A 17566-nucleotide genomic window follows, 5' to 3' on the forward strand; every position below is an offset into this window, starting at 1 on the left:
AATACACATTTGAGGTCTTATTAAGATGATTTAGCGTTAAATGTTATTATAAAGATTTTAAAAATGATTGTTTTCTTATACTTGCTCCGCCTCTCAAGCGATTTTCCTTTTTTAACTGTTGTCATCTGATCTAGGCCAGGGGTTTTCAAACTTTTTGATGTCGTGGACCACACAAATGTGAAGATCCTCATATATATACAGTGTTGGGGAAAGTTACTTTTAAAAGTAATGCGTTACAATATTGCGTTACTTCCTAAAACTTACTTTTGCGTTACTTGCGTTGTTTGTTAATAGCCTACCTTTAGCTTTTTGTATGTAGGCTTCAAAATTCATAAAAGTTGTGTTAATTTGTGAAAATGATCTCGATGGACAAAAAATTTATGAATTATAAACATTTGTTGATCACAGAGCTTATTTTTGCCATAATCCAAAAGCCTATGGAAAAATATTATTGGGATTTTGTAGAGGGAACATGTGTAAAGCTAACTTTCTAGTTGGCCTAGAAATTTACGTTATCCATACACTATAGGACGCAGGAGAGGAAAGCTCAACACTCTTACTTCAGCAATAAAAACAAAACAAAAATGAAACAATGTGATCTTTATGTAAAGTCATTTTTTCGTATTAGTAGTTGAATTGGATCATCGAAGGTCAGCAGCAAAGACATTGGTTAATAAAGTGAGGTTAAATACATAAAGCATATTTGTGTTATTTAACATACTTAATAATCAAAGGTTTGCGTAATGTTCTGAGTATTGCATTTCACAGTTTTTATTCATTTTAAGGAATACTGAATCTGTTTTTGTGCAAGTGAGATGAGAAAATCATATGAGAAAACTTATATGTACAATATTACCGGTATCTGGAAAATCGTTTTTTATATTAATTTGACTACTAGTTTTTCTACCCACAATACATTTATCTAACATTGTACGATTAGATGTATGAACCTGAAGAGAAACATAAACCTATGAGTGAATGTTTAATAGAATAAATTATATTTTTATTATTTTGTTTTTATTTTTAAATTTAAATTCTTTACAGTATTTTCTCCTCACTTGAGGCCCCTTGGCAGTTTGGAAACCCCTCATCCAGACAGGGAAAATGCATCTGGGAAGGCAAATCATGGTAGATATGAAGAGGCAACTCTGGTATATTTCACCTACTTTTCATGACCCAATCATGAAAATCATTTTTCTTCTTATTTCACTTGAAAACGCATCACCTTACAGCAGTAAAATGGTTGCAAAAGCCATTTCATGTTAACTATAATTGTTCCTGGGAAATGCTCCAAAGGTGCTGAAAACAAAAACAAAATGAGTTCCCCATCCCAGAGGACCTTTCCACACCGCATTAGCTGCAGAATACCTGTTTCAGCACTTCCAAAGTAAACTAAGCATATTGTGGATGTGCTCGTCTGGTGGCATTTCAGTGTGGGATCACAGCAACCGGCTGATAGATGGAGACAGTGTGGAAAATAACAGATAATCCTTAGACCTCCTTGGATCTAATTAAGATTTTCTCGAGGCACGGAAGGGGTCGGACCCCTCTGTAGTGTGTCAATAGAGTGTCAGTCACTATGAGAAACTGTCGTTTCTTGGATTTTCTTCATCTCTGTAGCTCAGAAAGAAGAGGATGGCGATAGCAACACCAAGGTCATGAGACTGGTTGCCAGGGAATGCATGAAGTGATTAAAATGTATATTTCGTATGCAGTGTACATCGCTTTGGATGAGTGTCAGATGCATTAATGCAATGTAAATGTTGTCGGTTTAGCTGTCTTTAGAAAGAAAAAAATAGAAAAAATATATATATGCTAATTATTTTGATGCATTAAGTTCTGGCACAAAATCCAGCAACTGTGTAAGTTGCATTGCTAAAAACAAGTTTTTTTGTTTTGTTTTTTTAAGGGAAACGCAACAGCATCATTATATTCAGCAGCTGACTTTAAACTATGGCAAACACAGCGGTTTCAGTGCTGGGCAATGAGCCATACTGATGCCATGTGTCATGCATCATTAGTCTGTGAGGGAGAGTGGCATTGCCAACACTGAGCCACCTGTGATCTTAAAAGCCTTAGAACCAGTCAGTCCATCGTAGATGAAAAGGTTTAGACATCCAAACTGCTCATGCCTTTTTTTTTTTCATCTTTTTTTTTCAAACAATATTGGACCCCATTGACTTTAATTGTACGGACCAAAAAAAAAGGCATTTTTCAAAATATAATATAATTTTTCAAAATATATATTTTTTTTTGTTCCACATCAGAAAGTTATACATGTCTGACGGTGACTAGCCAGCAGAAAACCCCAGGGCTCTTCTGAAAACGCGTTTTCCAGTTGAGACGCTATATGTGCTATGATATGGAATATTCACAGAACTGTTAGTATCTGATTTCGCAAATAGTTTCTGAATATAAAAATGTCAGCACAGTGTAACGTACTTGCTCTGGCACTAGTTTTGGATGAAGAGATGTGCTTGTTGTTGTCGTTTGTTATTGTTGTGCAAGGAGAATGTGACGGTTGGTCGGTGTGGTATTTGTCCCGCCCCTCCTCCACTGTGATTGGACGGCTAGGTAAAAAGTGACAGTGATGAGCCAAAGTAGAACATTCTTCTAGAACAACTCTCTGCGACAGGTAAAAAATGCAGAGAAAGCTGAAATAGACGCTCGATGCCTTGCCACGCTGCTGGCGTTTAAAAAACACGGCGCTCTCATTGAAAACAATTGGGAAAATATGCTAGCCTCTGAAAGAAAAAAACACTTTGATGGGCACACGGCCTAAATGATAACAGAATTGAAATTTTTGAGTGAACTGTCCCTTTAAGGGAATTTCTCCAGATGAATGTGTTCTTCTTCTCTTCTGGAACATTTACTCAGAAGTAATTAACAGAGATTATCACAAAGCAGCTTGATCCAGCTAACAAGCATTTGAAAATGACGCTCTCAGAGAAATGACTTTCTTCTCAGGCCGCTGGATTCAAGCACATCAAATCATCGCATATCTCAATGCGGGCCGGAGGTCTCTATGTGGTTTTTTGTCCAGCTCTTCTCAAATAGCCGAGCATATCCGTTTGAAACAGAGTCTGTGCCGATCGTGGCTATCTCTATCTCATTTCTTAGTGCAGGCCAGGAGCCTTTTAACCAGAGATGAGAGATGTGGGATTAATGCCAACGCAGTTAATGGACTATGAATTCCCTTGACCGATGAAGTCATCCATGATATCATATGGGCTTCGCCATGGATTGATTTGGGAAAACATTTGTTAATGCAAGTAGAGCCCAACCTCTCTGCTGGGAGTTTTAGATTGCCTTTATGGTAAAATGGAGACTCGGGTTAGTTGTCACCCCACTCTCAGAAGTGTGCTACAACCCTTATACTATATGCCCTAAAAGTATGTACTCTTTTGAGAAGAAAAAGTATACTTTTGAGTTTGTTGCAGAAGAGTACACAAATGACATACTATCTATATTATCATTTTAGTCATATGCTACTTTTGGTGATTCTATGGCCATCTCTCTCCATACACGAGAGACTGTCCATGGATTTTTTTGGCAATGTTTTTTTCTGGGGTAGGTTGCCAGGTCTTTCCCAACCCTCCCCATGGCTTGGGACTCACACACACATGCATTCACACCTACGGCCAATTTGGCATTTCCAATCCATCTAACCTGCTTGTCTTTGGACTGTGTGAGGGAAACCGGAGCGCCAGGAGGAAACCCACGCTGACACGGGGAGAAGAAGCAAACTCCACACAGAAGGGACTCCTGGCTCAGCCGGGGCTCAACCCCGGGTCCTTCTTGCTGTGAGGCGACAGCGAGCCACCGTGCCACACCGTGCCACACGTTGACTAGTCTCAGCCTCAAACGTCACGCTGGCCGAATGTCTGATGCATATGGCACACTGAATTGGAAACACTTCTGGATTTTCAAAGTCGTCATCTGATTGGTTGAATTCTACAGGATGTCCAGGAGACGTGTGTGCTGCGTTCTTTTACAGTTCGCCTGGAAACAAAGATGCCGTGATGCCAAACCCCCTCATGGAAAGAGAACGGCATCGTGTTTACAACTGTGACAATGAGCGCTTGTCAGGATCAACTAAACGCTGGGAAGTATGTGAAGTATGCGGCATAGACTCTTTGAAACACGTCCAAGAGTTTTACACACCGGTCTGTTATTGTAGGGACATCGATGTTACATTTTCACGCCCCTAAACATGACGCGGGACAAAACAAACTGTGATTGGTTGCTTTACATATCAGTTAGACGTCCTCTGGGCGGTCCTTGGCCAATGAAAGCTGCTATGAGTCCAGACCTTCTGCCGTTAGTCTGAAGGTCTGGCTATGTGAAATTAACCATTGACATACTACCACATCATAACATTTGCATATATACATTCTGTCACCGTAAACCAGCCTGTCAATCATCCAGTCACAGTTAACATCCACATATATACACTCTACATATTTAATTAATATTACACTACAAAAATACACTACAAAAAATCTATCTATCTATCTATCTATCTATCTATCTATCTATCTATCAGCATTCATTACTTCCCTGAACTGGAAACTGTAGAAGCATTTCCCCCTCACAGCATCAGCAACTTTTACACACACACAAACCAGAAGGCAGAGAGAGAGAGAGAGAGAGAGAGGGAGAGAGAGAGAGAGAGGAGGGGTGAGTGAAGGAGAAGACACACTGCGGAGTTCAGCAGAGGAGAGATGAAGAGAGCTGGAGACAGAGACCAAACCGACATCACAGAGCTGTGAACACACGGGAGCTCATGCAGACACGCCGCCTGTGAGTTCAACTTCACGTCTCTGACACTAAGCAGCTCTGCTGTGGACCTAAACCCCATCTGTGATTATTCTGGACTGGACCCCCTTTGGACTGTGTCTTAACATGCTGGGAGTTCAAAGTGATGCTCTGCTGCTTGGCTTGATGGTTTGGATGGGAATCCTATGGGGAGAGATCACAACCCAAGGTAATGTTCATTACTGCTCTGATTGATTCAGATGCCCTTGTGTCTTTGATGGACTGCCACTGCTGTTTACCATAAAGCCCCCCTGGAAACTTTAACACCACGTCCACCGCACTTTTATTTCAATTACGCACAGCCTGTTTAATAAAAGACTCGTTGCAGCACAAGTTTAGTCACCCTGATGCGACGTGTGGGGCTTGCGGACAAGATCGTATTTGAGACAAACATGCCGGGTTTGATCAGTTTGGATCGTGCATGCGCTGCCAGAATTGTTTTCAAGACAAAAGTGGGGCAGAAACATTGAAGAAACACGCGTATGTGTGGATCTGGTGCATAATAACGCGCGTGGACAAAGAAACGCTGCGGGATTCCAAATGAATGTCGTTTATAATGTATCACATGTATAGATGTAATGCACAAACATCGCGCTTAACATTGTAAATCACACTCAAGATTGTCTGAAGGACCCTTGCGCTTTAACTGCAATGAAATGAAAACGCATTTGTTTGTTGTTGGCTATTGTGTGCGTTTGCTTGTCCATTCATAAGCATGCTTCATTTACAAGATATCATGAGTTTGTGTGTGCAAGATTGCGCTTGAAATAAATGATTCCTTTGTAAACCATGTGTGCTCGCATCAGACACGAGCAGTTTGATTTCAGTAAGTGTCACCTCCCCAAAACAGGAGCACTCACCCTCCCTGACCTGGTGTAATAAATGCAATGCTGTTGCATTATTCATGCAGATGCGTGAACAAGAAGTCAAATGACTGTGTTGGTTCTTCATCCACCCGCGTTTTTGCTTCCCCGAGCAGCTCTTTAATCACTTGCTGTGTAAATTTAGCTCAGTTCCAAGCGCGTGGGCAACTCATCTTTAATCGGGACATGCGCGAGTGCATGTGGCTCCATAACACAGTTCTGTCCTCTCGTAAAAAAATAAAAAAAATAAAAAAATGTTTATTTTTCATAGAAGAAAAAGACCCCACTCTGTGTTTGGATTATTTTTGTCCAATGTAAATTCATGTTCCAGCACCATTTGACGTTTCCTTTGTTTTCAGGTTGAAGGAACTGCATTTCTCTTTCCACTAACAAACAAGAAATCCATATTAAGCCAGAGATATAGATACTAGGCTATAAATATATAACAATATGTATTACAATCAAGTCTATCCTCGCTCGAACGTGTGTTACTGTAGCAGACACTGAGGTTCAGCTTTATTTTTTTATAGCCCAAGTCATTTCAAGTTCATTTTACATTTAATTATTTAGCAGACGCTTTTATACAAAGCGACTCACAAATGAGGAGAACAATAGAATAAAAAAACAACAACAAGGAAGGACAACAGTAGGCCTATGCAAGTGATGTGACACTTCCCAGTTTAGTTTTGTCTATTTTATTATTCTAGGCGGGCTTTATTCCGTTGACAGCGTGATCAGCCAATAGCAGCAAAGCAGAGACATCCTCTCGCGCAAGTGCGTTTAGCGTTCCAGTTCGTGTAACGCAATGTTTAACGATCTGAATGAGAACGAAAATGAGCTCAATGCTGGCTAAAGAAATCAGACCCAGCCTTCTTCTGAAGCTGTATCTTTTGGATACAGTGTTACTTGAGAAAAACGAGTGTCATATTTTGTAATATTCGATTTTTATTAAATTTTTATGACTTAAAGACCCCTGTGGTGAAACTCAAGTTTTTAATGTTGTTTATCTATGTAGTGTTTTTAATATGCTTTAAGACAAACCAATGAAGAAAAGTGAAAAAAGAAGCAGTTTGAAATTGCTTGTGTTTCTTATGTCACAAACTGCCTTGTAACCAATCATGTCAACGCGCGGGCAGGCTTTAGCATATCATTAACCGCTGTGAAGCAGGGGAGTCTCAAGAGAAGCCAGGTTATATTTTCCTGTTGATATGAAAAATCGGGTACATTTAGCAATATAGCGGGTGAATTATGTATATGATGTATATCACGATGTAATGATGAAATATACACTGACATTCTAAGTTGTTCAAAGCGTTTCTAAGGATGCTGATTTTTAGAAGGCAGCTGTCTGACTCTGAGATGGCGAACGTGGTTGGTGTTGCATTAGCAGCACATTATTAGCTGTTTGATAAAGTAGTCAAGCAAAAGGCTAATTATATTAATTACCATTATGTGTCCGACGTTTTAAAGAATGATACATAAAATGCATTACCATTCTGACTTGTATACAAGCCTGTGTAATTCACTCTTCCACTTCTTCTGAATTAGTTCTGGTTCAAACATATATGGCTGAATTAAACCAGTGTTTCCACTTGACATTGTGCAGCGTTTACTAAGGTTAACCGACTAAGTGGTTCAGGTAGTCCGAGCTGGTGAGAGTGAGTGGAGGCGGGGCTAATTTGCATATTTATGGAGCTGCATATACTACATGAAGCAAGGGTGTAGTTACATTCAAGCTATTTTAAGGCATGAATTTTTTTTTTTCCATAGGAAAAAACTTTTAAATATGTCATTTAGTTTCCATCCAGTATTCTGTCTGTTCAGACGATGCATAAAGAAATAAAATGGCAACGCTAGCATGTGTTTTGCAAGTGTATACAGTTGTTTAATTGGCTTCTGTTGCACTTACAGTAGTAAAGTTGGCCATTTCAAATTGAGTTCAAAAAGAGCATTCAAAATTATTGTCTAGAAATCGTCAGCATCTGTGTTAATTACTCATTATAGAACTTAAATTTGTACTGAACCCAGCACATTCCTTTAACTAGAGGGGTTAGATTACAAAAGTTATCATATCCCTCGTGTTCACTTTGGATCAGGTCCCATAATAATAGAGTTCTCATTGTTTTGGCACACTGACTGCACTATTGAAGAGATCTTAGTTACACTCTATGTGTCTTTATTTACTGCTGGTGATATAATACTCAGAGCTCTTCCATATACGAAACACATGAAATATAAAGAGTATTCTTTACCAATGAATCATACCTCAAATGAATCAAGAAATAATTCACTCATGTCCCTCTTTGCTCTCCATCATTGTCTATGGTGCTCTTTAATTCGTTCTGGTCACTCTCTTCCATGCACAATGGACAGGGAGCTTTGATGCTTCCAAAGCAAGCAACATAATAGTCCATATGTTCTGCATCCACACAAGAAATGACTTAGGGGTGCAAATGAGTTATAGTACTCATTGTTGAGTGAATTATTCCTTTAACTGCACTGCTTGCCGATTTGTGAACAACCACAGAACTATTATCGCCTGCAAAGTTTTAAGCAAATTCACAGTAGTTCTCCCAAAAGTCAGATCGACTGTACTGGCGGTGCTGTCAGTGTTATTTTCACAGGGCCAGAACTCTCTAGGTGACAGACTGTCTGTTCTGCACCTTCTGAAACTCACTCATCTGGAATTTGTCCTTCTCTTCCCATCACATCACTTCCCGTCTTTCTCCGCAGCTCTCCCTAGTTTCTGATACACAAAGCCAAATCAGAATAGAAAGGGGAAGAATGTCCTGCAGGAAATGTCTGATAGGGACTAAAAAAAGCGTGTGAGATGTGCACCCAGAGGACTAAAGGCTAAAAATGTGTGTGTTTGTCTGTGGCAGTGTCCTGTGCTGGGTATTTATGGTGTGGAAAAACAGGTGCCTTTTTATTCATTGACATGGAAATAATCCCACGGTTTAAGCTAGACTCAGACTAAAATGCATGTTTGAGCTGTTTTAACTGAAAGCAACTTACACTGATATATCTTAAAATAAGTCAGTGCCATTGTTTTGTCTCAAGATGCACATCAGTAATGGGTTTTTTTTCTAAGGCACGCTTATAAAAGCTACTTAAATGTCCTAATTAAGGTCTAACCCTGGCTTAATCTAAGCCCTGTTTGTGAAACCAGGCCTATATGACTTTTATGGTTAATTGTAGACTTTTTCTTTTATCATTTTATATTGTTTGTTTTTTTCTGTTTGTCATTGTCTCATTACCATGAAAAGTGAGTATTTGTAGAAATAGCCAGTGGTGTATAATACTGGTAGGGAAATTTGTATTCATATTTTACATTAATAATTTGATTTGCCTCAAGATGGCACAAAACAGTTCATTAAAACTTCATTTTGTCTGGTACAATTTTTTTAATATAAATATTTACAAATTGTTTTATATTATAAAATATTTGTAATTTATTCAATATGTAATATAAATATATTTAAATAATAATTAAATATTAAATAAATTAGGTAATTTTTTTAATGTATAAAATTATGGGTAAAAAGTATAATATTTTAAGTAAATATTTATAAGTAAAAAAAAAATATATATTAAACATATATATTGTTAAAAAACGAAATACAAAATAATATATAGATATCTTTTTTTTTATTATTATTATTTTTTACTTATAAATATTTACTTAAAATATTATACTTAGAAATATTTACTTAAAATATTATACTTTTTAACCGTAATTTTACATATATATATATATATATATATATTTTTTTTTTTTTTTTTTTAAACATATATTTTTTTTTTTTTTTAAGAAAAAAATTATATATATATATATATATATATATTTTTTTTTTATTCCCCTTTTGAAATACAAAAAGCACCGGTATCATAGAATGACTCATTTGATTGTACCTGTGTGGGTTTGTTGACTCAGGATATTTTGGGCTTCTGTCTGGTTCTGAATCCATTTTCAGGTGTTTGTTTTGCTGATATTGTCTTATCCTAATCTGATATTTAAACAAATACTGATTTAGATCCGTTGAACGCTGGCATGTTCAGTACGGTAAGTTAATATCTCAAGCTTAATTTGTTGGCTGACATTATGGTATTATTTCAGTTAAGCATGTGGTGCGTTAAAAATAGCAATAAGCTCTTAAGATTTGTGTCTACATCAGGATACGGTGTTTTATGCAAGATCACTGGCATTTTATAAGCTCTGACAGGGCAGCTTGCGTAATATATGCTATATGCTCCCAAGGTTTTTTTTTTCTCCATTAAGGCACCTGATGGAGTTTTAGGACACCATTAGGTCACCTGATGGAGTTTTAGGACACCATTAGGTCACTTGATGGAGTTTTTCGGTTCCTTGCCACTGTTGCCTTTGGCTTGCTCAGTTGGGGATATTTTGGGGATATTTAATTTTATTTTATCAATCAATAAATTCCTCTTGAAACAAACTTTGTTATATTATTTTAATTTAATACTGTGAAGCTGCTTTGATGCAATCTGTATTGTGAAAAGCGCTATACAAATAAACTTGACTTGACTTGACTATCCTGTAGCTCTGTACCGGCCTGTGTGTGTACAGTGGATCTTGGAAAGTGCTTTCCGCTGTAGTTTCCTCCGAACGAGAGGTTTGAATCTGATGCCCTGGAGGTTTGCTGACAGCAAGGCGACTGACAGCTTCTCTTCAGCGCCTGGAGTCCAACTCAGCAGCTCCACATTGTTCACATATGAGGATGCTCTTAGTCACTGGGAGTTGGTGAGACTTTCTCGAGTTTTCTCTGAGCAGTGGTGTCCTACATCACTAAACAAACAAGATTTTCTGCTTTGAAGAGAAAGAGCAAAGGTAGAAGAGATGTGGATTTGTTAGTAGTCGTTTTAGGAGATTTTTTTTTAATCCAAAGTGACATAATTACCCCTATAGGGGAGACTGGAGGCCAGTTGTAGCATGTTTTACATTTTACTTATTGAATTACAGCCTATTAGAAATCTACCTCATATATACAAGTAAAAATATGATTTTTTTTTTTGTTTCAAATAGAGATCAAGATTCTCCCACGATTCTGAACAGACAACTAAATACATTTTTGGTTTGAATGAATGATTCAATGACTCACTCAAAGCCTTCACTTGTTTGATTACTAAATGAATCAGTGTTTTTGAACAAATCTATTGAATGAATGATTCAATGACAAATATGTTTTTAACAGTCACTTTTTGTAAAAATGTGGATAAATTGAGAATCACAAGTTTTTTGTTTCAAATAGAGATCAAGATCCTCCCACGCTTCTGAACAGACAACTAAATAAAATAACATAAGTTCTGACCAAACTTAATTGCTGCAGTCTATTTAGAAATATTTTATTCATTTGAGTTAATTTTTTATTTTTTTTAAATGGCTTGAATGAATGAATCAATGACTCATGACTTGTTTCATTACTAGATGAATCAGTGTTTTTGAACGAATCTATTGAATGAATGATTCAATGACTCACTCATAAATACTTCACTTGTCTCATTACTAGATGAATCAGTGTTTTTGAACGAATCTATTGAATGAATGATTCAATGACTCACTCATAAATACTTCACTTGTCTCATTACTAGATGAATCAGTGTTTTTGAACAAATCTATTGAATGAATGATTCAATGACTCACTCATAAATACTTCACTTGTCTCATTACTAGATGAATCAGTGTTTTTGAACGAATCTATTGAATGAATGATTCAATGACTCACTCATAAATACTTCACTGGTCTCATTACTAGATGAATCAGTGTTTTTGAACAAATCTATTGAATGAATGATTCAATGACTCACTCATAAATACTTCACTTGTCTCATTACTAGATGAATCAGTGTTTTGAACAAATCTATTGAATGAATGATTCAATGACTCACTCATAAATACTTCACTTGTCTCATTACTAGATGAATCAGTGTTTTTGAACAAATCTATTGAATGAATGATTCAATGACTCACTCATAAATACTTCACTTGTCTCATTACTAGATGAATCAGTGTTTTGAACAAATCTATTGAATGAATGATTCAATGACTCACTCATAAATACTTCACTTGTCTCATTACTAGATGAATCAGTGTTTTTGAACGAATCTATTAAATGAATGATTCAATGACTCACTCATAAATACTTCACTTGTCTCATTACTAGATGAATCAGTGTTTTGAACAAATCTATTGAATGAATGATTCAATGACTCACTCATAAATACTTCACTTGTCTCATTACTAGATGAATCAGTGTTTTTGAACAAATCTATTGAATGAATGATTCAATGACTCACTCATAAATACTTCACTTGTCTCATTACTAGATGAATCAGTGTTTTGAACGAATCTATTGAATGAATGATTCAATGACTCACTCATAAATACTTCACTTGTCTCATTACTAGATGAATCAGTGTTTTTGAACAAATCTATTGAATGAATGATTCAATGACTCACTCATAAATACTTCACTTGTCTCATTACTAGATGAATCAGTGTTTTTGAACGAATCTATTGAATGAATGATTCAATGACTCACTCATAAATACTTCACTTGTCTCATTACTAGATGAATCAGTGTTTTGAACAAATCTATTGAATGAATGATTCAATGACTCACTCATAAATACTTCACTTGTCTCATTACTAGATGAATCAGTGTTTTTGACGAATCTATTAAATGAATGATTCAATGACTCACTCATAAATACTTCACTTGTCTCATTACTAGATGAATCAGTGTTTTTGAACGAATCTATTGAATGAACGAATGGCAAATACGTTTTTAACAGTCACTTTTTGCAACAATGTAATCCATTATCGATACAATCGTTATTTGAAGTGCCAAGTTACTTTCAAAAGGGGATCTGCTATATTTTGATCGCTTCCGTAGACATCCAAACTATAAACCTTTATACTTTTGTGATCGTTTGAATTATTGCATACATGCTCTTTCTGGGTCAAAAGCCGGAAACACGAACACAGACAGCACGAATCGTTGTCATTTAGATCACGTGGATGTTTGAATCATCCTGAAATCATGATCTTTTAAACGATTAACCGTGCATCTCTAGGATATACCTTCATGTATATACGGTATTTTCTTTTCTGTCATACAATTCACATTTCATAACCAGTGTTACAATTCCCTCTTGACCTCAGCTGTGATATTATATGGTAGCTGCCAGAAACAGTGTTACCTTTACTTTAATCATTTATTTTGCACGAGCAAATGCTGCTCTAGTTCTTGTTTCAGGTTCAATCCCCCTGGAGCAATCTTCGTTTTGCTGAAGGGCAAAATGTGCATGCTTTTCTTCTTGCGGGGATCAACCCATCAAACTATTGGTGAATTTAACTATTACACACGCTTATCAGGTAGGCAGTGTGTAAAAAAAAAAGAGGCAGAGCCTGTCAAATGAAAAAAAGATGTGAAATTAAGGCCCTCTTTAATGTTACCCGATGAAGAAGCGAGGAAACAGTTTAGCGTAAACATCCTGACACAAGAGTTTCACAGCCGAGCATCTGTTGCCTCCGAGTGTTAATGAAATGATCAGGCAGTGTTAATCAGCCCTGACTGATCGCATTGGTCGGGTGAATCCGACAAAACTAATGAATGGCCCAGGATCAGCTCATCTTGACCATGAAAAGAGAATATATTTTTTGTTTTGTGTTTATTTGCACTGGATCAGATTATGAATTGCACACTAAAATGTGGATAAACTTTATAATAGTTAACATTAGTTAATGCATTAAGTAAATGCCTTTGTGTTATGTTATATAGAATAGAATGAAGCATTTATATAGCGCTTTCATATGTACTGTTAGCTCTACTCCATTAAATAATATTAACAGATGCAACTTCTGGTTTTAAGAAATAATGTTTTAAGAAATATTGAAATTAACATCAACTAAGATTAATAACTGCTTTAGAAGTATTTCTCATTGTTAGTTCATGTTAACTAATAACTAATGCTTACAAATGGAACCTAATTGTGAAGTGTTACTGACTTTGATTAGTTAAAGTCAACATGGAATCGAAATAAACCCATTGACTTTTGTAATGATCCTGTTTTTCTTTTTCTTTTTGAAGGATTCAGTGCATGAATGTTAAGCAAAAAAAAAAGATCTTCCTCAGAAATGAATTGCATTGGGTTGCAACCACCATTTTATGCTTCTCCCACATGTTGAGCCATGGTGCTCAAATGGGAGATGTGAGTTTGAATCTTGTTTGTTTTGTGTCTTGATTTTATTCCCCTTGATTAAATGTTCAATCTACTGTTGTTGTGGAAAGAAAAGGTCATAAACTCACATTTACTGCACTGGAATTATACGTAGGGCCTTCAAGACTGTAAAGAACAAGGCTCCTCAGACATCTAAATGTTTACTGCCAACAGATGCCTTGATTTAAAAAGCGAGCTAAAGTTGAGGAATTGCACACGCGGCCCCTCATAATCGCTCCTAACACGGCTACAGCTCTAATGATGCATGTGAATGAGCGATTCAGGACGTCAGCGCTGAACTTTGAAGACGCTCCATGATGAATCTGAGCCTCTGAATATGACGGTGTCACTTCAGCCAGATGGAAGTTGCTGCAAAGCATGCGCCATCTGTCAGGCGCATGACACCTCAATTTCCGTGGAGCGTTTTACATGCTTAATATTTCAGCTTCCCTTTGCTTCAAAGCAGTGGCTGACAGGTAGCGTGTTTTGAAACGTCCCAACCTGTTTCTCTGATTTGAGAGCTGCCTTCACCTGAGCGCCGGCGCGTTTATCGCGTCGAGACGAGGTGAGAAACGCAGTCAAAGCATTGCCGTCAGCTCCCCTGTCTCCACGGTGACATTTGAGAGCGAGTGTTTGCCTTAACGTTTTAGCTCTATGTTTTACACACCTTCAGCTGTCGGGTTAGTTCAGTCGTGTGCTCGCGAGCGCTGTCAGCCGCTAATGCAGAAGGACAATCTCAGCAGGTGGAGAGAGTCGATTTAGTGCCAAAACTTCATTTTACAGCTATTATGGAAATGAATTTTTCAGGGTATGAAGACGTCTTTAGAAAGAGCCCCTGAATTAATGTAATTTCAGACATTTAGATCTGAATCACTTCTGAATGTGATATTATCGTGCCTGCTGCTTTTGTAAATGGGAATTAATCTTGAAATGTGAGTGTGACTGAAGAGCTTTAATGGCCTTAAAACATATGGTTCCATCGTACTTTTGAATACCAGGATATAGAGTGTTTACTTATTATTAATGTGCCCTAGTGTATGTCAAAATAACATGGTAATGCCATTGAACCACTTAAAAAAAAAAAAAAAAGGACCATGGTATTTTAAACATTATTGTAAGTATTGTGTAAATATGCACCAAAAGTACCATAGTATTTACTATCTGATACCCTCACCATGGTAATGCTGCAGAACTTTTTGTAAGGTACATAACCAAAAATGCATATAGTATTACCATGTTACATCCAGTGTTGTGTGTGTGATGCATTACGTTTTTAATTACTGTTATTTAATTACGTTTCCCTTGAAAAAGTAAAGGATTACTCTTAATTTTTCTGTAATTTAATTACAGTTACTTCTGATTTAATTGCATACTGTATAGACTAGAACAATTCTGTATTAACCGGGATTGAATTAAACGCTTGTCTGTCATCAAAGACAAATAGATAAGATTTAACATTTAATCTCTTATGTTAAAATGTATGTTTTAATGTAACCTTCTCCCTTTAAATACGGTCAGTTCAAGAAGAATTTATATTATTTATTTGAAAGAATTAAAAGAGCAGTTTCATGTCTATTTTTGGGATTTAGGAAGTAATTACTAATAAGTAATGGCATTCTTTTTTAAGAGAGTAATTAGTACAGTAATCTAATTACACTGTTGAAGATTTAATTAGTAGCTGGTAATAAATTATTTTGAGTAAAAAACAACATTTTGTATTGTATTATGATGGTAAACATTCATAAAACTATGTTTTTACAATGTTACATAATTAAAAAACATTGTATTATGATGGTAAATGTTCATAAAACTATGGTATTACCATGTTATATCATTAAAAACATGGTATTACGATGGTAAATACTCATAAAACAATGGTATTACCATTTTCCCTTAAAAAGTAATTGCATCAGTTGAAAATACCATGGTATTTACATGTTTCTGCAAGGTATTAATAAGAATACCATGGTACTTTAATGTCCAAAAATTGTATATCTGGTGCGACACTTACACCAAAAAAAGGGTACCGTGGTATTTACAATTTTCCCTTTAAAAAGGTTATTTTAACATGTTATTAAAAATCATGTACTAACGTATTTATTTACATGTTACTGCAAGATACTTCTAAGAATATCATGGTAATGTCCAAAAAACAAAAATGTATTAGCAAACTTACAAAAAGGACCATCTTACATAGTATTTTCCTTACCAATGTGATGGTGACAAAGTACTTCAAAGAATACAGTGGTATTACCATGATAAAGAAAGCATAGCAATACTCAGTGTGAGATGTGAGGTGTTAAATATGGGTGTCCGGGTGTTTTCTGGCTGTGCAGTCTCGCTGCGGTCGGGTCCAGGTCTTTTGAGCGTGTGAATGAGCGATCGGTTGGAGGGTTCTTGGCAGGCCTGCACACTTTAGTGCTTCTCTGTGGGCAACAGTCATTGAAACACCACTCACACTCCAGACTGCCTCCCGCTCATGCATGGAGCACAAGATGGAGGAGTCAAGGCATGGAGAAGAGAGAGAAAAACATCTTTCCATCTTCCATCCATCAAACTTTGTCATGCTTATGAAAGCTCCTCACTGTCTTGAGACTGTGTTTTGATGAAAGACAAGCGCTTTGATTTTTAGACGTACAGCGGGTTTCCTCTGGGTTGCATAAAGCATAAATAAATCAATAAATAAATGCAACCGCATTAATTGTAAATGGAGAAGGCTTTTAAGATAGGCTGTCATGGCAATAAGAATATCAACACTGGGAATCTTTGGAAAAACAAGAGCGGGATTCAGTTCAGTTCTGTTTTATGAGTGGAACACTTTTTCTATTCAATTAGTTCCAAAGTAGCTTTACAAAGAAGAGTACCTAGTGAACATGCCAAATGTGACATTGGCATGGAAATGAAAGAAATCTAAAAGGCAAATCTCAAAACTATCTTTTATGAAAGTAATTCTGTGCATTTCTGTATGCATGGAACATCTGGATGACCTGCTGTTTGGGGTCAATGAGAATTTTAATGTTTTTGAAAGAAGTCTCGTAGATGCTCACCAAGGCTGTGTTTATTTAATGTAAAATACAGTAAAACCGTAATGTAATTTATTCCTGTGATCAAAGCTGAATTTTCAGCATCATTACTCCAGTCCTCAGCGTCACATGATCCTTCAGAAATCATTCTTGCTGCTGAAAAAACATTCATTATTATCAATTTTGAAAATTTTGCTGCTTCATATTGTCGTGAAAACCAATGCATTTTTTCAGGATTCTTTAATGAATAGAAAGCTCAAAAGACCAGCATTTATTTAAAATCTTTTGTAATTATAAATGTCTTCACTTCGCGAGTCGTTAATTTCTTTCAAAAAAATCATACCGACCCCAAACATGTGAACAGTAGTGTATATAATACTAAAGAAGTGGTGGAGGGGTGCTATTTTGTGAGGAATCTGTGTTTTCGTATGCTAATGCCCAGAGAGAGAGAGAGAAATGAAGTGAGTGAGATCATTCTATCAGTCTTCTTGATCTTTTTGATCCCTGTGCACACTTTGTAAGTTAAATGAAGGCAGGAGAGGCAGAACGGAGAGATACGGCTCTTTGATGTATTGTCACCCTTTGTTCTCCAGAGAAGTGGTTAATCACACTCTCGTCGTG

At 36.5% G+C, this 17566-nt stretch overlaps 1 protein-coding gene across 2 annotated transcripts in view; it reads left to right on the plus strand.

The window, feature by feature from the left end:
* Positions 1-4678: 4678 nt before the first annotated feature.
* The window catches only part of sez6l (seizure related 6 homolog (mouse)-like), a 49019-nt gene continuing 36131 nt past the window's right edge, over positions 4679-17566 (plus strand). The window contains exon 1 of one of the 2 annotated variants that reach the window (XM_082157964.1): positions 4679-4987. In XM_082157964.1, the coding sequence (XP_082014090.1) occupies positions 4906-4987 (82 nt within the window). In that variant the 5' untranslated portion in view covers positions 4679-4905. The remainder of the gene's footprint in view (positions 4988-17566) is intronic. The other variant, XM_082157963.1, reaches the window with a different exon arrangement.

Source organism: Leuciscus leuciscus (genome assembly GCF_965113295.1).
Source record: "Leuciscus leuciscus genome assembly, chromosome: 24".
NCBI lineage: Eukaryota > Metazoa > Chordata > Actinopteri > Cypriniformes > Leuciscidae > Leuciscus > Leuciscus leuciscus.